General features: G+C 36.4%; 1 protein-coding gene across 2 annotated transcripts; it reads left to right on the top strand.

Annotated features, from left to right (window-relative positions):
• Positions 1 to 4,668: 4,668 nt before the first annotated feature.
• On the top strand, positions 4,669 to 25,710 carry slc43a1a (solute carrier family 43 member 1a). Of its 2 annotated transcripts, XM_048176505.1 has the most exons (16): positions 4,669 to 4,770; positions 5,068 to 5,264; positions 10,409 to 10,566; positions 10,743 to 10,920; positions 12,806 to 12,861; positions 16,118 to 16,194; positions 19,160 to 19,252; positions 20,252 to 20,379; positions 20,856 to 20,953; positions 21,073 to 21,219; positions 21,325 to 21,360; positions 21,469 to 21,601; positions 21,912 to 22,041; positions 22,701 to 22,774; positions 23,096 to 23,219; positions 24,437 to 25,710. In XM_048176505.1, exons 3-16 carry the CDS (start codon positions 10,413 to 10,415, stop codon positions 24,626 to 24,628), a joined length of 1,620 nt encoding a protein of 539 aa, XP_048032462.1. In that variant the 5' UTR covers positions 4,669 to 4,770; positions 5,068 to 5,264; positions 10,409 to 10,412; the 3' UTR covers positions 24,629 to 25,710. The 2 variants fall into 2 exon arrangements, with proteins under 2 accessions (XP_048032462.1, XP_048032461.1); XM_048176504.1 differs by lacking the exon at positions 4,669 to 4,770 and having other exon boundaries at positions 4,797 to 5,264.
• Positions 25,711 to 25,930: the final 220 nt, after the last annotated feature.

Genomic DNA, 25,930 nt, shown 5'->3' on the forward strand with positions numbered 1-25,930 from the left:
ATTTTTTTTTTTACAGCACTTTAAGTTAAGCCATTCTAAGAAAAGAAAAAGAGTCAAATATTTTTTTTTTATAGATTTATAATAATGTGTGCGGTAGAGGGTTAAATAAGTGTACATAGTAACTAGAACAAAGGTAAACTAGAACAAAGGAAACATGTAACTGAAGACAAACTAAAAGTCCATGAAAACGAAACTAAACAAAAAGAACATGACAAGAGTCTAATAATGCATCCTGATTTGGGTATAAAACACTGATTTGCAGCAGAAATTTTGCTTTGCTTATTTAAAGTTAAACAATGGGAGCAACTGGATCAGAAGAAATGACACATAACCTCCCCATTTAAGTTGGTGTGTGTCAGATTTCAGCTGTCAAGCATCAGTGATGTCTTCATTGATAGTCTCTCTCCATGGTTAAAAACCCAACTGTTCTTCATCCCCACTGATTCAATTTCTTATCCCACTTTTTTTTCTTTTCTTTTCTTTTCTTTTCTTTTCTTTTCTTTTCTTTTCTTTTCTTTTCTTTTCTTTTCTTTTCTTTTCTTTTCTTGTACAAAGTCTTGCATGTTTTCCTATACTGAAGTAATTTCCCTGTCTGGATTCTGTTTATAATTTTGAGTTCATGATCCTAATCTGTATCTTTGACTTCTCTCTTTGAACGCCCTTCGTATGTTTGGATTATTGGATTACATCAGCACCGAATTTGGGACTGATTTATTGATTACTGAAACTGGACTGCAGATTTAGCTTTGAAGCTTTAATTGTTCACAGGGATGATAATCAAATGTCATCGAAACTGAAGGCATTACTTTGAATCTGTAATCTATTCTAAGTGTATTTATCAATACTGTTAGTCTGTGTTTTCCAGAACCCTTGTATTCATATGCTTCCTCCATCATCGAGAAGCTTAAATTCAAACAATGTGACTTAACTGAGAAAGATGATTGGTTTCTTGATCATTTAATCATTTTATTACAATACTCAGAAGAGCTACAATCTATTTTTCTGGTTTTCAAAAGTAATGTGACAGAAATGTTAACAGTTTTAGTAATAAATAAACATCAAAATGATCTAAAAAAAAAAAAAAAAGAGATTTAAGTGATGTCAATATTCTTGAGTGTGCAAAAAAAAAAAATGTCACACAGATCTACACTGTGGTTTTGGTCAAAGTTAATTAGATATGTTAAAGTTGGCATTAAACAGAAGTTGTGATAGTCTTTTCTTCCCTTTTGTGACATATATCCGAGTGTAGTCTCATGAAGCCAGATCTTCGTCCTGGAGGTCTGGACTCCATCACAGCTTTCATAGGTCAAAGACCAAACAAGAGGACATCTGACTGACATGTAAAGCAACCAATCACAGTTTGTTTTGTTCCGCGTCATGTTTAGGGGCGTGAAAATGTAAAGTTGATGTTTCTACGATAACAGACCGGTGTGCATCTTAAAAATTCTTAATTCAAGAAGGTTGTGCAAGTTTACAGCAACAGTGGCACTGCAAACTTCACACACTTTTGAAAATCCAGCGTTTAGTTGATCCTGATAAGCACTCATTGTACTCATCAGTTGTAAACACAATGGCTTTCTTTTTCCATAAGGGGGTTTGACTTTGTTTGTTTCCAGAGAACATCTGGAAATCCTGGAGAATTCAACCAATCAGATGATGACTTCAACACTTCCGGGCTGTGTCTGAAATCGCTCCTTTTACTCTTAAATAGGGCACTATTTTGAAGGGACAGCCATTTGTAGTGGTGTCCAAAACCATAGTGGATGCTATCGAGTGCACTCATTCAATCTCATAATGCACCGCAATTAATGAGTGTACAACTGATGTACATTCAACGGCTAGAGAATACCCATAATGCACTGTGAGGGTTGCACTGAATGAATTCCTGCGTCTTGCCAGAAGATGGCGCCAGAAGATTGATAAATCATCCATCCATTTTCCAAACCGCTGGTCCAATGTGGCTATAGCGTAATATCATACAGGTGTAAATTCCTTTTTAATTGATTATTAAATTGTTTAATTAAGGTTTCCATGACAGAGTTCAAGATAAATGTTTTCATTACTACTGGAGCTGCCAGTTTGCTAAGATAAATAATTATTAAACAGCAAGCACAAACTATGCAAAAGTGGCAGCCTTTCTAGCAAACTCAGTGTCTGAATTCACTCACTTGTTTACATTCACTCCTTCATGTGGACTATATTAGTGGAGTAATGTAGGGAATAGTGAGCAAGGGTATAGGGGACAATTTTGAACACAGCTGTGTTTCCCATTTTGTGTGTCTTATGTATCACCTTGAGCCAACAGTCCGTGGACATGACATCTGAGACTAATCCGAGTGAAACGGCCTCTCAAACAAGAAAAAATGTAGGGCGGGACTTTTGTCCATCAGGTATAGGCCCAATCCCAAATGGCACCCTAAACCTTCACGGTCTTCCTCTCACTCTGCACATTCGTGACGTAATGCCGTTTTGACTGTAGAAGTCCTCTGCGTAGCTCGCAGACTTGTGGGCTCAGCAAAAGTGCGAATCGAGGGCGCATAGCGGACGCTATTCGGTCCACAAGACCGAAAGTGCATATGAAGTATGCCATTTGGGAAAGGGCCATTGATTGTATGGTTGTGGTTTGCTATTGGTGGATCTGATGTGAGTGACAGGTTGTCCCACCCTTGTGCCAGTATTACCTCATCAGAGAAGAGATGTCACTGCAAGAGGGAGGGGAAGTTATTTTAATTAATTACTTATGAGGGCACATGAATTTAAATAAAAATAATGATATGCATTGTAAATCATTCATAATAAATACTGCAATATTCCATAAAAAATTTCATGATGACTTTAATCAAACAGGATTTGAGCCTCTAATGCTTTTTAAAACATCCACCGTTTTTGTGAAATATGCCATGTCTTTTCAGGACTTGTGACAGAGAGTGTGTTGCAGTGTGGATTTAGGGTTTGAGGAGGCCAGTTTCAACCATCTGTTTGAATTACAGACACGTGTCTGATCAGGAAGCAGCTGATTAGTGTCAGGAAGGGTTAGGTTTTCACAGATGATGTACTATATGCACCTTGAGTGCAGCTGAAATAAACTTTCAGCTCAGAGACGATTACACAGCACTCCTCAATCTTAAATGACCTACAAAGAATATTTCAAAATTTTCCACTTTCCATCCACACTGACGATCATTAAAAGAGCCCTGTATCTGATTCTGGAATGTGTTTATTTATTTAATATGGCAATGCAGTTATAGTATATTATAGAAATATACTGCATATCAAACACAATTACATTTACTGTATATTTCTATCCATCTGCTTTTCTGCCTGTTGCTGCCCACCACACCTTAATCAAAAGCACAACTGATAACAGACATCTGCAGGCAAATAAGAGATAAAAGTTCACATTTATATGAGAATAACTGTTTTTGTGCCATCCAAAAATTAGCATACAGGTAAATCACTATTTTGTGTCACTAATTAATCTGATTAGTAAATAATCACATTGTTGGCCTATTAATCACTGTATATTGATGTGACGAACATAATTATTTATTTTTTACAGAAACTAAATTTAAAGAGATCCTATTCTACAAAGACAAACATAAAGTTAAGATGACCACCATTGTTAATAGGCTATTCATTTACAATATGATTCATAAACATAGTTGAACAAGGTTAAGGTTAATGGGGTTCTATATAGACCCCTAGGGTTTTTGACTCAATGAAAAAAAAAACTTTACGCCAAAAAAATCATTGTATAATACTTTCATGTTTAACAGGCTATTTAATTTTTTTTTTGTGATAATGTATTTACTAGCTAGTCTAATTCATACAATTTAATTTAAAAAAAAATGAATTCAAGCAAAATTAAACATAATCTATTAAATGATCCCATGATGGGAACCCAAAAAGGTTCTTATATTATGAAACAACTGAAGTGAAGTTTCTAAATAGAACCTTCACTTCAACAGTAATAAAATTGACCATGATACTATTTCTTCAGCCTCCAGAGATTCTACAATCCACCACCAGAGGTCGCTGTTACCTCATTATTGACCTCGGCCATGGTCACTGCCACAAGTGTTCATTGTTATCGTATATGAATATAGCACTTTGAAAACTTTAGCATGTATTCTTACTGGAATTCTGAGTAATTCTGTTGGTAAATCACACATGTAAATATATCATACATATCAAGAGCAAAGTGATGAGCAATCGTTTTTTTTAAAAATACAATAAAATCAAAGTTTTTACTTAATGTGATTTTTTATATGTCCATATTATTTCAGCTCGTATCAGCAGGGGGCACTATATAATATAGATATTTCAGCATTTGGTAATATAATTTCACGTCTTACCAGCAGATTTTAATTGAAGGGATGGCAACCTTGAAAATTCACACATTGCGTAATTAATCTTCATAACTGATATATTTAATGATAATGTAGTTATATCCTCGCGGGTTGTTAGTGATTATATATTTTGAGTAATAGTCAAGATCCCAACTAGCCTATTTAATTTACCATAACAATTACATGTAAAAATAATAAAATAGCAAAGGTTATGAGGATAATAACATTACACAGGTATATTAATGTAATTTAGTCTGTTTAGATCTATATAATCTTCCAAACTGAACTCTTAGAATTACCATGGTAACCAAGTTCGTTAAAATACCATAGTTACGGCTAGTCACTCATTAAAACAGTGGCAGCTTCTTCATAGCAACTCGTAAATAAAATAAGATGTAGAAGAAAACAAAACAACAGAAAGGTAGGGACAGACTATTCTGTTTTAATTTAGGATTTTTACAGTAATAACTGTTAACTGAGGTTATTACTGTATGATTCTTTCAGTAATAACCAGGTAATAACTATGAACTGTATTTGTAAGGGTGTGGTGGTTACATTAGCCTATAGTAATTGTAATTGCTGATGTAGGAACAGTGTATGTCAGTAAGTACTGCCCACATACTACTAAGGAACAAGCGAGCAGTGAAAGGGTGAATGGGTGAATGAAGTGCGAGGGTGTTGCTCTGTCTCAACATCATCGTTAAATATTGGAGGGTAGTATGAAGACCTCTGGAGAGCATTGCCTGCTGTTCTGAGGACACAAGAAACAGAAGCTCGGGTCAGATAACTTCACTATCAAGTCGACTTCGGCGGCAACAGGAGAATTTGTAGCATCTGCCTTCTGTTTTAGCGCCGAAACCCGAGGAAACCAGGAAACAACGCACGGTTATCATTTGGAATTTATACAGAAATTAGGTAAGTTGTTTAAATGTATACTATCATAATTTTAGAACAGAAAAGTAAAAGATATAGAAACAAACACGCGTTTTGCGGGTTGATGGGTTCATCTTTAGACGAGTGTAAATAGAGACTTTGGTAACTACAAATACAGACACGTGGCGACTTTCTGAGTCTGAGTTCAGCTTTTTATTGAGTTTTCTTTTATTTCTAAAATATGTCCTGTTTCATAACAGAAAATGTACCTTTGTTGGATTTTAAGTAAGCTCAAATGTTTTTTAAATGAGCTAACTTTCTACTTTAGACTGGGTTTAAAGTGGCAGGCATGTTTTATTGTAGTTGTGAGAAGCATATGGCGCGATCTTGAGCATCTCACCGGCTGAGGAAAAAAGTTGTTTGTTTGATCCCGTCGAGAAAGTTACACACTAAAGTTGTTTCTCCTTGGGACACGCCGAGAAAGTCAAACCCTTTGTGCTCAGGGGAAACAGGGAGGACAAAACACTCAACATTTCAGGCTCCGGAAAGGGTATGCCAAGACCAGAACCATTTCCCCCCGCGGAGTGACTCACGGATGGATCTTCAGTGAGGAGTCGATTCGATTAATGGCATTCGAGCGATTTGATTCAGTTGTTTCTGATGGTGTTTAGACCTCCCACTCTATTTTTATTAAAGGGTTAGTTCACCCAAAAATGAAAATAATGTCATATTACTCACCCTCATGCCGTTCCACACCCGTAAGACCTTCGTTCATCTTCGGAACACAAATTATGGCTCAGTGAGGCCTGCATAATGACATTTCCTCTCTCAAGATCCATTAATGTACTAAAAACATATTTAAATCAGTTCATGTGAGTACAGTGGTTCAATATTAATTTTATAAAGCGACGAGAATATTTTTGGTGCGCCAAAAAAACAAAATAACGACTTACATAGTGTTGGCCGATTTCAAAACACTGCTTCAGTAAAAGCTTCGGAGCGTTATGAATATTTTGTGTCGAATCAGCGGTTCGGAGCGCCAAGGTCACGTGATTTCAGCAGTTTGGCGGTTTGACATGCGATCTGAATCATTATTCGACACGCTGATTCATAACGCTCCGAAGCTTCCTGAAGCGTTGTTTTGAAATCGGCCATCACTATATAAGTCGTTTTTTTTTTTTTTTTTGGCGCACCAAAAATATTCTCGTCGCTTTATAATATTAATATTGAACCACTGTACTCACATGAACTGATTTAAATATGTTTTTAGTACATTAATGGATCTTGAGAGAGGAAATGTCATTGCTGGCTATGCAGACCTCACTGAACCATCGGATTTCATCAAAAATATCTTAATTTGTGTTCTGAAGATTAACAAAGGTCTTACGGGTGTGGAACGACATGAACACAAATTAAGATATTTTTGTTGAAATCCAGTGGCTCAGAGAGTAATAAATGACATTATTTTCATTTTTGGGTGAACTAACCCTTTAATGTGTCTACTTTCAATGTTCAACAGTTGACAATTTCTGAGATGTCACCACCAGTGATGTATTTAATAGCATTCTGAGATGGAAGTGACATTTGAAATATTTTTAGATTAAAAAATGTATTTGTCATAAGACTAATTTCATAGTGCCTATAGCTAAAGAAACTTAAATGGGCTATACTTTAGTAGAAACTCATCAGGCTCCGGAAAAGGTACGTCTAGACCAGAAAACCATTTCCTTGAAAGACTTGAAAGTCTAGTGTGTGATCTTAATTCGCCTTGTTTTACAGTCTGTTCAGAAGTAACGTAATGTATTTCATACTTTAAGAAAGTTTCAAAAAGTCTCAATTAGGTTACTGTTTAAAAGATTACTGTAAGAAGGTTACTGTACCATTTAAAAGATTCATTACCTCACCAGAGGAGGGCACGACAATATTAAATTCTATTACTACAATAGAGCATAAAGATGGAAAGTTAAGGACACAGATTCCAATCTTCAAATGCTCCCAAGACTTCACTCACTTTTGGCACTTGAACTTCATTATAAAGCATTCTCTGCTAATTAACATTTAGAGAAAGGTATGTCTGCTCATTAATATGTACACCCAGGGTCTCTGCTAAGAGACTAATGAACAGGCGTGCCTTAGAGAACCTTATTGGTCCCCTGTAAACACACACAGAATGTGAATTTGTTTCCAGTCGAGTGACACACAACTCACTGGACGGAGCAGTTAATAGATACTTTTTAACTGTGAAATGTGTGAAATGTGGTGTACGCTGCTGTGTGCCAAGAGGTTCACAGTAGATACCTAATGTTTTCAGTAAACACGTGATAGCATGAACGCCCAAACCGTCTTCACTTATACTGTAAACAAACACACGTGCAACTGACCACAATTGAATCCTCTTGAAGATTAAAAAAAGTGTGATCTGCCTAAATACGAAAGGCTTTCTACTACTGTGAAACTGACAGGAAGTGAAACCTGCTTTCCTTCATTCATGAGAATATAAGCGGAGATTATTTTGAGCACGTGCCGCCGTGTGAGTTACAAAAAAGATCCTTCCATAAGCCTGTCTGTTGAGGACAAAGACATCTAGTGGACTGTGTCTAATCGTATTAAACACAACACGCTGAATCAGTGTCCTGCTGAGATCCCTGCAGGTTCTTCTCTCTACTTTCTGTCTTCCTCTTTGTGTTGCCTGTATTCTCCCACCCCCACTCTTTCTCTCTCTATTTATTGTGTATGTGTGTGTGTGTGTGTGTGTGTGTGTTAATGGGTGTTTTTGGTTTTCCAGGTTATAATGACCGATCCCTTGCAGTCAATGTCATGGGATAAGTTGACCCCGGTTTACAAACAAAAAGTTGGACTTAACTTGTGTTTAATCAGAGGATACGCATTTGTCCAGCCTTTCAGACATAGGCTCTGATGTAATAACCAAATTAAGGGTTCTAGTTTTATATAACATCATGTTTGATTTGTATCGCTGGTGGTTTTGCAATTAGCAGCACATGCAAATTGATTGGACACACCTCTGTTTAGCTTTTGTCTCTGGTAGTAAGTTGTAGGCTTAGGCGTGTCTTTCTTTTACATCTCACACTTTGCCAGACATTTCAAGAATGAAGATTTGTGGGTGTTTAGACCTCACATTCTCACTATTTTCTCACTAATGTCTACTAACAATGTTCAACAGTGAAAAAAAATCCACCAGTGAATAGCATTGTGATATAGAAATAACATTTTAAATATTTTTTGGATTAAAAACGGTATTTGTCTTTAGACTGTTAATTAGACTATTAATTTAATTAGACTAATTTCATAGTGCCTGTAGCTAAAGAAACTTAAATGTGCTAGTTAGTTAGTTTGAACTTTCTTGTTCACCAATGTGAAAATTCTCCTTTGGCTTCTTATTAAAACACAATTATACACATACACACACATGCGCATGACATCACCGTTTTCACAAAGTCGCATTTTTGTAGTTTACACGGAGAGGATAACTGTATTGTTTTCAAAACCTTGCACTTTGAAACCTGTTTTCAGAAGTTTCAGCTCCCCAAAACCCTGTTGTCGTGTAAATGAATGGCCAAAAAGCATAAAAAGTTTTCAGTTTTTTGTTGAAAAATATGGCACTTAACATCAAAGCTCTTCAGTTTATGCATAAGATAACAACCTTTGACTTGCTTTCCTTAAAATATTGTCTGCATTTGTTCAATAGTGTGGGGTCGTAAGATTTTATTGATTTATTTTATTTTTTGAAAGAATTGAAGTTAATACTTCTTTTCAGCAAGGAAGCATTGAATTAATAAAAAAAATGTCAGTAAAGACATTTATAATGTTATTTTGAACTTTATATTCATCAAAGAATCCTGAAAAAAATTTATCTCCAGTGCTTCCCACAGGTTTGAAATATACTTGCGGTGGTAGCCGGGTGAAAAATCCTCCTATTACCCACGGCACAAAAATGGTCTACTACATGTGACAAACAAATAATGTGTGATTTTTAACATTATTTTTATTCATTTAATTTTAATTACATAGCATACTATTACATTTAATTACATACTAATATTATGCATTATTATGCATTGTAAATTATGCAAAATTACAGCATTTAAATGGTTATCCTTTTCCTATGTTCTCCTTGCTGTCATATAGTGTCTCTCTCAGTGAATGGGACACAGATTTTACTAGTAAAATTTATATAATGAATAATTTGTATGTCAAATAATCTTCTTAGTCTTTTCTTCCTGTGGGGGAGACTACAATAATTTAATATGAATTAAATGGAAATCAAATTAAATACAATTTATTGTGTAACCAAAATACCAATAATGCCCAAAATAAAGAGAAAAAACTTAGCGTGTGACTTTTGATTATAAACAAGCCCGAAATACACCGGGACTCTTATTTTGAAATGTCTGTACTATTGCAGGCTGATCCTTCAGATTCTTACAACCGTATAAAACCTTTTATATAAAGGCCATAAAGTAGACATTGTAATAATTCATCAACTTGAGTTCATTAGCAATCGCTTGGCATAAATCTGCGCTTTTCACTGATTGAGAATCACTTTGAAGCAGTCTGAAGCGCTGTTGCGTGAGCTTGTAGAACGCGCAACAGCACCCCCTTGTGACTTTGCAACATGCAGCACCTGTGGGAATGTTCGCGGGAATAAACAGTTCTGACGCACACATAATGAGCAGGTACGAAACGACTAGTTAATCGATCGCGGATGGTTTCATTATCTTGGGCGGATATAAAAGTATAAGAGGATAAAAATAATCAAAGCAAAAATGTGTCTCCAAATATACTTGGGCGGCCGTTATTATACCTGGGCGGCCCGCCCAAGTAAAGTCTATGTGTGGGAAGCACTGATCTCAGTTTCCACAAAAATATTAATGAGCCCAATTGATTTCAACATTGAATTTGTCCTCTGCATTTAACCCATGCAAGTTAGTGCACACACATTAGTAGTCAGTAGTGAACACACACACACTGCAAAATGTACTTGACAATGTCGGTTGTTGAGTTGTTGCTGTCATGCTACCAAAGAACCTGTTCTCATTATTAATGTTTGCTAAGGCAGAAGATTGGCAGAAATTGCATTTATTTAAAAAAAAAAAATATATATATATATATATATATATATGCCACTGTGTGTTTACTGACAGACCCTGTTTTTCTCTGTTTGATAGGAGGATGGCTCCCTCTCTAGCACAGGCGTTCAGGAGGCGCTGGTGGATGGCCGTCACAGCAGTGTTGGAGAATCTGTTGTGTTCGGCTGTGCTGTTGGGCTGGGGCTCTCTGCTCATCATGCTCAAAAGAGAGGGCTTTTACTCCCACCTGTGTACAGGTAATCACAGAAGTCAAGCACATGAGTTCACCCCACCTCAAGTCACTAACTAGCACAAAAAGAAAATGGAGCTAGAGTTCCTGGGAAACCTGAACTGCTTGGAGACTTTAAAACTTAATAAAGTCTCTGCCTCTTGCTTTCATTGACCTTCCCTCTCTCTCTCTCTCTTTCTGTAGAAAATAAGAATGAGAGTGTGAATGCTAGCAAACCAGATGAATGGTTGAGCTGTGTGGAACAGGATGAAATGTTGAACTTGGGCTTCACCATTGGCTCATTTCTGCTCAGTGCCGCCACACTGCCATTGGGTATTCTCATGGACCGGTTCGGCCCCAGGCCTCTGCGACTCTGTGGAAGGTGAACACACACATACACACTAATGCTCTGAGTGCTTAAAGGTGCCCTCGAATGAAAAATTGAATTTATCTTGGCATTGTTAAATAACAAGAGTTCAGTACATGAAAATGACATACAGTGAGTCTCAAACTCCATTGTTTCCTCCTTTTTATATAAATCTCATTTGTTTAAAAGACCTCCGAAGAACAGGCGAATCTCAACATAACACCGACTGTTACGTAACAGTCAGGGTGTACGCCCCCAATATTTGCATATGCCAGCCCACATTTCCAACATTATAAAAGGCATTAGACAAGGGCAGCTAGTATTAACGTCTGGATGTGCACAACCAAATCATCAGACTAGGTAAGCAAGCAATAACAATAGCGAAAAATGGCAGATGGAACAATAATAACTGACATGATACATGATAACATGATATTTTTAGTGATATTTGTAAACTGTCTTTCTAAATATTTCGTTAGCATGTTGCTAATGTACTGTTAAATGTGGTTAAAGTTACCATCGGTTATTACTGTATTCACGGAGACAAGAGAGCCGTCGCTATTTTCATTTTTAAACACTTGCAGTCTGTATAATGCATAAACACAACTTCATTCTTTATAAATCTCTCCAACAGAGTAGCATTAGCCGTTAGCCACGGAGCACTATCAAACTCATTCAAAATCAGAAGTAAACAATATAACAGTATACAATACTCACATAATCCAAAGCATGCATGCCGCATGCATGACGAACACTTTGTAAAGATCCATTTTGAGGGTTATATTAGCTGTGTAAATTTTGTTAAGGCACTGTTCAAGGCAAGCGCGAGCTCTGTGGGCGTGGACCATGGGATTTAAAGGGGCTGCAGCATAAAATCGGCGCGTTTATAATGATGCCCCAAAATAGGCAGTTAAAAAAATTTATAAAAAAAAAATGGCCTGATTTTGTTCGAAATTACGTCACAGCAGTTCGTTCTTTGATTCCGCTTGAAGTATGTCGGGCATTTACTGTATCTTAGATTACTATGCCAACTCTCCATCAGGAAGCAACAAATTTTTCAAGAATGCCCTTGAGCCATTGAGTCAGTGCATGACTCTTCATGTGCATTTCAAAGCACTGACTAATATGCAGAGGTGTAAAGTATTTGAGTAAATGTAATTAGTTACTGTACTTAAGTATCTTTTTGGCTACTTTGTAGTTGTAGAGTATCAAAGGTATTGGCAACTTTTACTCTCTACTTGACTACATTTTTGAACAAGTAAATGTACATTTTACTCCACTACATTTGTGATGAGTGATGCAATTACACATTACGTTTTTCATGGCACCTAACTTTTTCTGCAGCAGTTTGTTTCTGATATAAAGAAGCGATATCGCCATCTAAGGTACTATATCTTTTTGCCTTTACTCACCCAAACTTGTCAACAAGGCAACTTTATGTGATTGTGAGTGCATTAACAGGTGCTGATCGCAGGTGTTTGATTTTTGAGATGAGGAAATGACTGCAGCTGGTGATGAGGCTCAAACCAGCATGTAGTAGACTTTGACATGACCGGCATGTCTCTTAGGTGTTGAGGACTAGTGCATCTCTGAGTCTGCATTCAGCATGAGTAAAATACTTAAGTACTGTTAAAATCAGATACTTTAAGACTTTTACTCAAGTTGTATTGGAATTTGTTACTTGTAACTTGTAATGGAGTCATTTTCAATGTAAGGTATCTGGACTTTTACTCAAGTATGGTTTTCAGATACTCTTTACACCTCTGCTAATATGTGCATATAAAAGAACTTTTACATTCACGTCATTAATCATTCTAGTGTATTTCATTACATTTGTATTTATATTTTGGTCTGTATTTGTTTCATTAACAATTATTTATGTATTCTGTTTTTTTCTCAGTGCGTGTTTTGCGTTCTCTTGTATGATGATGTCTGTATCAGCCTATCACCCCGAAGGTGAGTACACTAATACACTAAGAATGTGCAAGAGTCCTCATATTATGACAATGATTAATCATCAATCAATCAATAATTGCTGGATTTTTTAAAACATTTAACATTCAACAACACACTGTTTAAAATTAATTTGTGGCTGTTTTGATAATTGAGTAGGGGTGTAACAGTACACATATTCGTACCGAACCGTTTCGGTACAGGGCTTTGGGTACAGTGCACGTGTGTACTGAATGCATTACATTGCAACATTAAACTCTCCTGTTTGGGAACACTTCGCTTTCCCGGTGAATTACGGCAACGGACAAAGACAGGTGAATAAGACGAAAGCAGTACATGACGATTACAGAGTTGTAGCCTAACCACCATTAACCACCAATAATCCCAATAAGCTCTGCGTCTTGTTACTTTCAATAAGAAACAAAGTGTCATCCTTCAGATTCTGTCCAAGAAATCACAAAATTCAAACAATAAATGCCATTTTGACGTGCTTTGAGGTGGTGTGACAGATCACTGTACCTCAATTCAACCCGCAGTGCGAGCGCGAGTGAACGCTATCATCTCTTCCTCTTTAATACTAGTTACAGAATAAACATAAATGAACATCAGAAGGTATGTTGAAAGATATAGTACAACTTACTGAAATGGTCATATCTCGTGTAATTGCTCAATCAGTGTTTCAACGGCGGAAAGACATCACAATAAAACAGCTTGTTAGTTCCCTAGAGAAATGAACTCTTTCGCTTAATATATGCACAGTATTAGCCTATATATTTATTATATTTTACTTAACCTGTTAGTGATTGTCTTGATTATTTCCATTGATGCGAAGTGAGCGGAGCAGAGCGAGCATTTTCAATTAATTTCAAACTTCCATAGGAATGAACTGAAAAGGCTCGCTCTGCTCCGCTCGCTTCGCGTCAGTGGATAGGCACCGTAAGAGACCCTTGATGGCTGTGCTTATTGCACATAATCGGAGGATGTTGGTTAGAAATCTGTTATTTTATGTTAGTGACTCAGAATATGCTGAAGTCTGTATTAATTTACTAGGCACACATTTCTTTTCCTGTTGGTTCTTTGTAATGCTGGGACATACAGTGCCCTCCACAATTATTGGCACCCTTAGTAATTATGAGCAAAAGCAGCTGTGAAAATAAATCTGCATTGTTTATCCTTTTGATCTTTCATTCAAAAAAATCACAAAATTATAACCTTTCATTTAAGGAAAATAATTGAAAGTGGGGGGAAACTTACATTATGAAATAAATGTTTTTCTCCAAAACACGATGGCCACAATTATTGGCACCCTTTTATTAAAAACTTTTTGCAACCTCCTTTTGCCAAGATAACAGCTCTGAGTCTTCACCTATAATGCCTGATGAGTTTGGAGAACACCTGACAAAATATCAGAGACCATTCCTTCAGATTCCCAGCTCCATGTTGGTGCTTCTTTTCTTCAGTTCACTCCACTCATTTTCTTTGGGGTTCAGGTCAGAGGACTGAGATGGCCATGGCAGAAGCTTCATTTTGAACTCAGTGACCCATTTTTGTGTTGGATTTGATGTTTGTTTTGGATCATTGTCCTGATGGAAGATCCAACCACAGCCCATTATTGGATTTCTAGCAGAAGCGGTCAGGTTTTGATTTTTTTATCTGTTAGTATTTGATAGAATCCATGATACCATGTATCTGAACAAGATGTCCAGGACCTCCAGCAGAAAAATAGGTCCACAACATTAAAGATCCAGCAGTATATTTAACCGTGGGCATGGGGTACTTTTTGTCCATGTGTGCACCAAACCCATCTGGTGAGTTTGCTGCCAAAAAGCTCTTTTTTTTAGTTTCATCTGACCATAGAAGCCGGTCCCGTTTGAAGTTCCAGTCTTGTCTGACAACTGAATATGCTGCAGATTGTTTCTGGATGAGAGCAGAGGATTTTTCTTGAAACCCTCCCGAACATCTTGTGGGGATGTAGGATCATTTTTTTTAGGCTTTCTGAGACTCAAGACTCAACTAATCTCTGTAATTCTCCAGCTGTGATCCTTGGAGAGTCTTTGTCCTTTCCTCCTCACTTCACATTAGGACGATTTAGACACTCGTCCTCTTCCAGGAAGATTTGTAACATGTTTAGTTGATTGGAACTTCTTAATTATTGCCCTGATAGTGGAAATGGGGATTTTAAATGTTTTAGGTATTTTCTTACAGCCACTTTCTATTTTGTGAAGCCCAACAATCTTTTGCTGCACATCAGAACTATATTGTTTGGTTTTACTCATTGTGATGAATGATTAAGGGAATTTGGCATTTGTGTTTCCTCATGTTTATATTCCTGTGGAACAGGAAGTCATGGCTGGACATTTTATGCTCCTAGTCACCCTGGTGTGCTAAAAAAAAATGTAAATATGAATGGGAATATACTTCAGAGATATTTTACTCATAAGAATTTCTAGGGGTGCCAATAATTGTGGCCAACATGTATTGGAGAAAAACATTCATTTCATAATGTGAGTTTCCCCCCACTTTCAACTGTTTTCCTTCAATGAAAGGTTAGAATTTTGTGAATTTTGCTGAACAATGCAGATTTATTTTCACATCCACCGTTGCTCATATTTACTAAGGGTGCCAATAATTGTGGAGGGCACTTTATGTTGGCAAATGTAACCTTCCAGTTGACTTGCCAAACCACTTCGATTTGTTTTAATAATATAAGATATTGGAAGTAATTCATAATGGATCATTACAAATAATTTGCTTTAAAAGTACCAAGTAGTCACACAGTGAGAAAAAACAAAATCTGTATAGAAAAAAAAAGATGCATCGATAATTGTTTTATCATTGCATCGCAGCCCTCTGAATCGTAATTGAATCGAAACGGGATGTGCCTAGAGATTTCCACCCCTACTTGTAAGATTACTAGCATTAGCCCACTGAAGTGAATTAACAGAAGTGGTCGTTCAATTTAAAAATGTTAAAATGTACATGCAGCACATAATGTGCATTTTCTTTTCAAATATTAAAGTAGCATTTTTATTCAAAGTAAATTCTATAAATTATAAGTCATTTTTTTGTAAAATATATGTTCACAGTCATACAGAGTCTCAAATATAGCATTTAGTGGTAAATTTAGCATTTATATGTATGCTACTGTATACAGCGGACACACAAAACATAATGTGTCATATTAAAGTCATTGTCACATTTTTCAGTTGACCAAATAGCTGTTTCAGTTGTGTAATAATGGTTGTGCCTTTCGTTCTAGTACTCTCTGCACTCATTTTTCTGGCTCTGTCACTCAACGGCTTTGGAGGGATCTGTCTGACCTTCACGTCTCTCACGGTAAGAAAAAAAGAGAAAATGGTAGAGCGAAAGAGCACATGAGGTGGTGGACACCTGTGGTGACTTGCATGTTTTGTAGTGCAGCTGTCACACAAAGCTTTTTGAAGTTTATTTTGTCCGGACAGCTGTGTGGGTGTGCATGTGTGTATTTATGTGTTTGGGCCAGTCAGAGGATTGACGCACATGACCGAAGGAAAAATTCTGGCCTTTTCAGTGCCCACCAATCAGAATGCTAAACTGCCCACACGCCTTCTCTGACGCCCTCTCCCTCCCATCAACCTCTAGCTGAAACAGACAAGGGCACAAACATTGTACCCACACACATCAACAAACAGATTGTGACTTTCCAATCGGTTTAGTGATATCACCTGGCATGGGAAAGAATGACTATATATATATAAATCAGCTGCCCTCAGATGCAGACGCCAAAACACACTTAACATTGTGCAAACACATTGCTCATCTAGAGCTGCTCAGGTATACGTGCACACTACACGAGACAACACATGATGTTTTTTTTTTTTATTCAATGACATCCTGATGTACACTTCTGAGAAAAACATAGCATAAGACTCTCTTGTGTCTTTGTTGACAGTGATTTACTACCAGCATGGAGACAATAGCAGCATGTTCTGATATTCCACTGAACACTGTATTTACCCTGTTCCATTTAATGTGTTATGATATTATCCAAACTGACCTATGATTAGCAGGTCAATGACCTCCATGACTTTGTGTACTCATTACACATAATAAAATCCGATCACAAATGAGATCTCTTTAATTCCTTTACTTTGTGTCCTAGACAGCAATAATATGAAGGCAAGAGCAAATGGAAACTTTTTGCTTAAATCTCCTTTTCAGATGTTTCGTCTAACTAATCTCATAATCAGCATTATCACGCTATGCTCAGATTTAAAAAACAAAAAATCAAAATTCAGAGAATTTCTCATTAAATTCTTCCAAGATCAAATTACCATTGGTGTACCTCAAGGTTGCGTGTTGGGCCCCCTTCTCTTTTCAGTATATACAATATTCAGTGCATTTACATGGACTCTCATAATGTGGTTATAATTGTATTTTGCCAATATTGCGATTAATCTTTACCTCATGTAAACACAATACTTTGATTAAAGTAATGCGATTAAGCTCATAATCGTAGTAAGTATAATCTCATTAAACTAGGTGGTCTATGCCGATTTTAATCGCAATATACAGGCATGTAAACACCTTAATCGCATTATTCCCGCTCTGACCAAAGTGCTAATGTGATATTAGCAATTAACACAACTGAGAACTTCATTAACTTTCCTAAGCTATGAATGTCTGAGAAATACATTTCTTTGGGTACTGTACCGGTCTTTAAGGTGTGCAACCCTCTGTGTAACAAATTCCTTTACGTCGTACCACTCTGTGTTTGTGTGTGAAAACCACAAGGAAGTAAAAATGTGCTTTTTCTCAGAAGTATGTGTTTTTAACCTCTTCATTTCACACAGGGTAGTAAAACACACTAGCACACTCCTGTCAGTTTACAAGAGTCTGTAAAAACGAGGCACTGCTTGGAAAGTTCTTGGAAAACAAATTTGGAAGTTCTTTGAAAACAATCCATGCCAGTACTTCCTGCTTACAGAAGCATATATTTCTCACACCGCTTTTCTCACATTTCTCTGTCTTCGTTTTACACTTTATACATTGTGTGTTAATTATTGGTATTTAAGTAAGGCATCACTACCACTAGTGCTCATACTTGCAGTTAGACATGTGATGCAGTTAGACAAGTGATGTTCGCTTTATTTTTATTTATTTTTTTACTTGTGTCCTTAAAGGTGCCCTAGAACTTTTTTTAAAAGATGTAATATAAGTCTAAGGTGTCCCCTGAATGTGTCTGTGAAGTTTCAGCTCAAAATACCCCATAGATTTTTTTTAATTCATTTTTTTAACTGCCTATTTTGGGGTATAATTAGAAATGAGCCGATTCAGGGTGTGTGGCCCTTTAATTCTCGTGCTCCACGCCCCAAGAGCTCGCGCTTGCCTTAAACAACATAAAAAAAGTTCACACAGCTAATATAACCCTCAAAATGGATCTTTACAAAGTGTTCGTCATGCAGCATGTCTAATCGCGTAAGTACAGTGTTTATTTTGATGTTTACATTGATTCTGAATGAGGCTGTGCTCCGTGGCTAACGGCTAATGCTACACTGTTGGAGAGATTTATAAAGAATGAAGTTGTGTTTATGCATTATACAGACTGCAAGTGTTTAAAAATGAAAATAGCGACGGCTCTCTTGTCTCCGTGAATACAGTAATAAACGATGGTAACTTTAACCACATTTAACAGTACATTAGCAACATGCTAACGAAACATTTAGAAAGACAATTTACAAATATTACTAAAAATATCATGTAATCATGGATCATGTCAGTTATTATTGCTCCATCTGCCATTTTTTGCTATTGTCCTTGCTTGCTTACCTAGTCTGTTGATTCAGCTGTGCACATCCAGATGTTCTGCCCTTGTCTAATGCCTTTCATAATGTTGGGAACATGGGCTGGCATATGCAAATATTGGGAGCGTACACCCCGACTGTTACGTAACAGTCTGTGTTATTTTGAGATTCGCCTGTTCTTCGGAGGTCTTTTAAACAAATGAGATTTATATAAGAAGGAGGAAACAATGGAGTTTGAGACTCACTGTATGTCTTTTCCATGTACTGAACTCTTGTTATTTAACTATGCCAATATAAATTCAATTTTTGAATCTAGGGCACCTTTAAGCAACCACCCAGAACACCTTAGCACAATGGTGGCGAGTTTTTCCATGCACAAGCACCACTAACATTGTATTCAGAAAATACAATAATCTAGTTATTCTTCCTGTTCTTGTTTATTGGAAATGTAGGATCAGCTGCATCTTATGATTTTCCTATACTGATAACAATGTTCTTTTCCTTTCTTCCTGTGATAGCTACCTAATATGTTTGGAAGTTTGAGTTCAACTGTCTTGTCACTGATGATCGGCTCGTACGCATCATCGGCTGTCACCTTCCCTGGAGTCAAGGTATTTTTTTTTTGTGTGTGTGTAAATAAAGGTTAAACCAGTTTGACGTGTAGTGTGCCAGGAATCGAACCTTCTGACGAAACATTGCATCAGATTAAGGGAAAATGTAACGCCTGTGCCACATGTGCAGAACTCATCACCTTAAACTTCATAATATAAAAGTGTTAAAGCAAAGGTACTCATTTATTCCAGGTTTTGAGCTGTGATTGTATATGGCCAGATTTTAAATCAATAAATGCTTTAGTGTAAAATTATTTTAATGCCAACATGAAATCAAAATGGACCCCATGCACTTCATTTTATTTAGAACACATCTGATGTTATTATGTTAGTATTAATATTTTTCTTCAGAATTCATCAAAATGAATTAAGATCATTTAAATCTTTTTTTGATAGAAATTAATACATTCAATAAAAATGTAGAATTTGAAGATAAATCAATGGCGTTGCCATTTTGTAATCTCTCAACCCCCTTGTAGTTCCATCATGAAGCCCTTGGGATTTCTTCATCCTTTGTTGTGAAAACTGTACAAAATTTTCTTGTTGATGTTGGTTAAAAAGTACAGCAGTATTCGTTCAAAAGTTTGGGGTCAGTAAGACTTTAAGAAATCTCTTGTGTTCAACAAGGCTGCATTTGATCAAAAATAGATTAAAAACAGTAATATTGCTCAATATTATTACAATTTATAAGAACTGTTTTATATTTGAATATATTTTAACTGTAATTTACTCACATGATCCTTCAGAAATTCTAATGCTGATTTTGTACTATTGTCAATTATTATTATTATTGCTCAATTATTATAATGGTTCTCATTGTTTTTTGCTGCTTATTATTTTATTGGAAAACATTCAAACTTGATAACATCAACCAGATGCTGCAGACAAGCAAAATCTTTTTTTTTTTTTTTCCCTGACTGTTCAAGCATGTCATACAAATGGAAAGAAAAACCTCATCAATATTACATCTCGTCTTTGTCTCTCTCTCTCTTTCTCCAGCTGATATATGATGCCGGGGTGTCGTTTACCGTTATCATGTGGATGTGGGCGGGCCTGGCAGGTCTGGTCTGCCTCAACTGTTTCCTGAACTGGCCAGCGGAAGGGTTTGCTACCCCTGAAGAGATTGAGTTAGTACAAGATTTTTGTAATCCTGTTGAAGGGATAGTTCACCCAAAAATTTAAATTATCCCATGATTTACTAATCCTCAAGCCATCCTAGGTGTATATGACTATCTTTTTTCAGATGAACACAATCGGAGATATAAAAATATCCTGGCTCTTCCAAGCTTAATAATGGTAGTGAATGGGGGGAGGGGGGACCAGATTTTGAAGCCCAAAAAAGTGCATTCATCCATCATAAAAGTAATCTATACAGCTGCAGGGGGTTTATAAAGGCCTTCTGAAGTTAAGCAATGGATTTTTGTAAGAAGAATATCCATATTTAAAACTTTATTAACTATAATAACTAGCTTCCGGCAGACGGCTGTATGCATCGATTTGCGTCAGAAGAGTAACTCTTAGAGAATCACTGAAACCTTTAATATGGAGTCTTGATTTCTGAATAAAAATTCCTTTACTCTTTCCTTTTCCAACCATTTATTAGGAAAAAGAAGCAATCAGCTGAAAACTACAAACTGTCTCCAGTTGAAGAGGCAACGGGAGAAACCGAGAAATTGCCTGCTGTAGCACAGGATACACAATGTGAGACACTTTGAGACAAAGTGATATATTTGGAGACTCTTTGTTAAACTTGTGTGAATGTGTAGCTGAAGATGTGTCCTGGCTTCTGAAAAATTACATCCTGGAAATCTTTTTCTCAGCTTCTGTCCCGTTCCGTCGCTCGGTGTTCTCTCCCATCTTCCTGTGGAGTCTGATCACTATGGGAATGACTCAGCTGAGAATCATCTTCTTTATGGGAGCCATGAACAAGATGCTCGAGTTCCTGGTCACCCATGGAGAGAAGCATGGTAAGTCAAGCAACAGAACTTGTGCATTATCACTGTATTTATTAAACCTGACATCTGTCCAGGTGAAATGCATTTCCACTTAAAATGCATTTCTGTCTTGTTTAGACTCTGATGAACTGAAGGAGGAGGCAGAGAAGGAAGGTGAGACCCTTAAAACTTTTGTTAGTTTGATGAATGAAACCGATAATGTGTTTCAGGGCAATCTGAGCACGATAAATGTGCTGATTATGACTATATTTTAACTTCCAGTGAGTTTCTACGCATCCATCTTTGGCACGCTGCAGCTCTTGTGTCTGGTCACCTGTCCTCTGATTGGATACATCATGGACTGGAAGATGAAAGAGTGTGAGGTGGATCAGAAGACAATAGAGATAGAAAAAGAGTAAGAAATTTAAGTTCTTCTGATTTCAGTAGTCTCTACTTTGATGACGTGTTTACTGGCGTGAGGGCAGGACAACCTGTCACTTACATCTGATCCACCAATAGCAAACCACAAACCATCCAATCAAGTCCTGCCCTACAGTTTTTTTTTTTTTCTTGTTCGAGAAGCTGTTTCACTCGGATATACATCACAATAGGAAAGACAAGACTATCACAACTTCCGTTTCATACCGAGATGACTTTAGGAAGCAAAAGAACAATCTCCTAATTGTTCTATAAAGTATCCTCTTTGACTTCTTGTCTCCTGCCAGAGCTGTTGCTGTACCAAAGCGTGACGGAAAGATCCAGAAGTTGACCAATGCCATGAGAGCCTTCATCTTCACAAATGTGCTGCTCATTCTGTTTGGAATCCTTTCACTCATAGACAACCTGCCTCTACAGGTAACAACCTAATCGACTTCATACACACTGTTAGCAGACTAATGAGCTGAATTGATGGATGTGTGTGTTTGTGTGTGTATGTGGGGAAATTATGTCAGATAACACTTAAGCAAAACATGGTCAGGTCAAAGTGTCTGAAGAACATTTTTTTTTTTTCAATTTTACTGGTAGTCCACTGTATGAAGAATTTTTGGGTATAATATGTCACAATTTACTTTATTTTGCTATTCTCACTTACATAAATGAACCATAGTGTCCTGCACCCACTAGTACAAATATATCAAAAATGTCTGAATAATTTTTGCTTTGACCACACACATCATTACTTCAGTCTTCAATGTCACATGATCCTTCATTCTAATTTGATGATTTGATGCTCAACAAAATGTATTACTATCAATGTTAAACAGTTGTGCTGCTTAATATTTTTGTGAAAATGTGATGAATGTTTCATGATTCTTTAAAAAATAGAACAGCATTTATTTGAAATATATTTTGAAATGGTGTCCTTGCTGAATAAAAGTTAATTTCTTAAAAAAAAAAAGAAAGAAAAAAAAAAGACTTTTGAACGGTAGTTTATTTGCATAGGTAAAACTGGCTTAATTACAGTAGATGTGTCATCTGGGAATATTCTTATAGCTGTCATTCTCTTTGTTCAGATTCTGACGTTTATTTTGCATACTATGGTACGAGGCTTCATTCACTCCTGTTGTGGAGGCCTGTATGCTGCTGTGTAAGTACACACACACCTTTTATTTTACCTTTCATTTCAGTTAAACCTATTGTTTAAACACACCGTCAAGTACAGACTTATCCTGCTCCTATAACATCAGATGGTTACAACACTGTACTTGACAGGATCAGGTTTACCCTGTTTGTGTGTGAATTGTAACATATGTAGTATGTGTAAAATCCAGACTCAGTGACAGGCATTAGTGTCATGAAATCACACTTGCACCTTTTGACCTGTCATTTAAATGCCACAATGCAATCACAATCATTGCAATCACAAAATGAAGAAACCTGCTAACAGTTTTCTCTGTCTCTCTTGCAGGTACCCGTCCAATCATTTTGGCACACTTACCGGGCTGCAGTCTATGATCAGTGCTGTGGTGGCTCTACTGCAGCAGCCCCTCTTCATAATTATGGTGGGACCTCTGAATGGAGATGCTTACTGGGTAAGAAATGCACAATTTTTACCTGTTATATTTAGGAAGTTTCCAGAATCAGAAGATCCAGTTTATATATAAAGCTATAGCTCTATTCCAAAATGAAGTGAGCTGCTTTTTAAAGCATCATGGACCCATTCCAAAAAGTAAGAAGCAAATTATGACAACTTCTGAGATGCTTGTATTGTATGATAACTGAAATCCTTTGTGGTTTGGGCAAACCCAGAATGCATTGTGACAAGCTCTGTGGAAGAAAAAACTAAACAGTCAAGATGCATCAGATACATTTTTTCTTTTCTTTTAGTGAACAGATTTTTTTTTTTCTTTTATTGAACCAATTGAAAAAAGGAGTTGTCTCAGTAATAACAGTAGTAATAATAATAAAGCTAAAAAGTCCCTTATGTGCACCAAGATATATCTGAACAGAAATACAGTAAAAACAGTCAAATTTGGAATATTATTACAATTTAAAATAAATGTTTTCTGTTTTAATATATTGTAAAATATAATTTATTATATTTAGCATCATTACTTTAGTGTCTTCGGTGTCACATGATCCTATTTTTAGCATCATTACTTTAGTGTCTTTGGTGTCACATGATCTTTCAGAAATCACTCTCATGTGCTGATTTATTTATGACAGCATTTATTTGAAATAGAAATATTTTACAATCAATTTAATGCATCCTTTTTGAATGAAAGTATTAATTTCTTGAAAAAAAAAAAATTGTACTGACCCCCAAGATTAATCGAACTGTATCAATTAAACGTTAAATCGAATTAATATATTTGTATTTTATATGATGCATAGCATAACAACTTGGTAACATTAAAGTTTATTGGAATCACTTGTGTCACATCTCTCATGTAATGTTTCTATGACATGAAGCTTTCCAAACCGATCGGTCTCTCTTAAGTTTCAGTTAAGATGCCGTCTTAGAAGGTAGCTGCAACAAATAATTCTTCAAAGTTTAAAACAAAGATTATTGAATTTGTGTTACAAGAAAACAGCTGAGAAAATTTATGTTTTTCTACTTCAAAATAATATGTATAATTCAGTGTGTTACTTGCTGTTTCTTTGTATTTATTTGTGAAATTTACTAGCAATGTCTGGGTGAATTTTTTTCAAAGTAAATCCTACACTATTTTTTTTTTCTTTTTTCAATTTAGGTTGTAGACAGCAGGGCTTAACTTTCATTAAATTTATTTTCTTTTAATCCGATCAGATCAACGTGGGGCTTCTGATCCTTTCATTCTTTGGTTTCCTGTTGCCGGGATACTTGTTCTACCATCGCAGACATCTCATTCGGATGAGGGCCGGAGGAAAAGCTAATGGACACATTCCTATTGAGAATCAAGCTGTAACCCAGTCTCTGGCCAACGGACACAGCAACGGTCACATGCCGCCGGAAGCTTAACTCAGAAATGGAGTATAACAGGACTTTCACATTTCAACCTGCAGGAGATGCGACAAACTCCATTTCCACTTCCAACGTCCTCATTAAACACGCAATTTTTTTCATTTTTTGTTGTATATAAGACATGTGGTTGACGCTTGCAAAAGCAAGCATCAGATCAGTATTGTCTTGTTTGATGATCTACTGAGTATTGAAAATTTCAAAATCTGCCCTGTAAAAAGTATGCAATTCTTTTCTAAGTTTATAGAGGAATATTTATTGAACTGCGCACGCGTTGGCTGTGATTCACGAACCTGAACTACCTCAGCCAACCGCTGGACTCGCAGACGGAGCGGTTTCTGCATGTTCAGCATCTGTTCTCCTACACCAAAGAGAAAGAGTGTTGAGTGTCGTGTGTATTATAGTGTCTGTTTTTCTGTCTGTTTGGTCTATGATTGAAAAACTTGAGAGACAATCAACACACGCATTTCAGCTAACACCAAAGACACTGCTAATGGAGCTTTTTAAAGTGTATCACTTTATTCTCCTCTTTTAGTTCACTACATTAAGTGTTATCCCAAAGCAAAACATTTCAGGCAGATTTAACAAGATTTTTATAAAACAACAGAAATGAATTTTGTGTGTATTCAGCTTTTCCCCCCCGTGTTTTATAGTGTCATAGGCAATTGAAAGGGAACTATTTTTGTATTTCTGTTATTGTGACGTCATTTATCATTTAATGTATATGAGCTGAAAGTAGATGTGCTCGGTGTACATAATACAACATGTATTCATGATTTTTACTTTTATTTGCAGTAAGCTTGTGGGATGGGTTGATTGTTTTTTTTAAGGTTAGAAACGAATTACATTATTTTCCATTTGTGTGAAACTAGTGCCTTATGTTATTATTAAAAGTCATGATATAAATCTAAAGATTAGCGACATGGGAAACCAAAGCCATTTGAACTTTCTGGACATGGAAGCAATAAAGCCATACGGGACTGTTGGAGACACAGATGTGCGAGAGGAAGAGAGCATCCATGTACTGAGTGCAACAATCTCAGATTTGAAATACCAAAAACATTAAAATATGCATACAGTTATTCTGAATGTTTCGCTTGAGTCTTCATTTGATGGGTCAGTGTAATGTGAGAGTCTCACCGTCTTCATGGAGCATGTCACCATCTAGTGGTACCTGCAATTCAAAAACTAGCCTGACTGACCACTTATTATTTAAAAATTATATGCAGTGTTATTTATATACTATTACAGTTACTAATATTTTGAATTAGATTTTCTTTTTATATTAGTTTTAGCAATTGT

Source organism: Megalobrama amblycephala, linkage group LG23 (assembly GCF_018812025.1).
Source record: "Megalobrama amblycephala isolate DHTTF-2021 linkage group LG23, ASM1881202v1, whole genome shotgun sequence".
NCBI classification, from domain to species: domain Eukaryota; kingdom Metazoa; phylum Chordata; class Actinopteri; order Cypriniformes; family Xenocyprididae; genus Megalobrama; species Megalobrama amblycephala.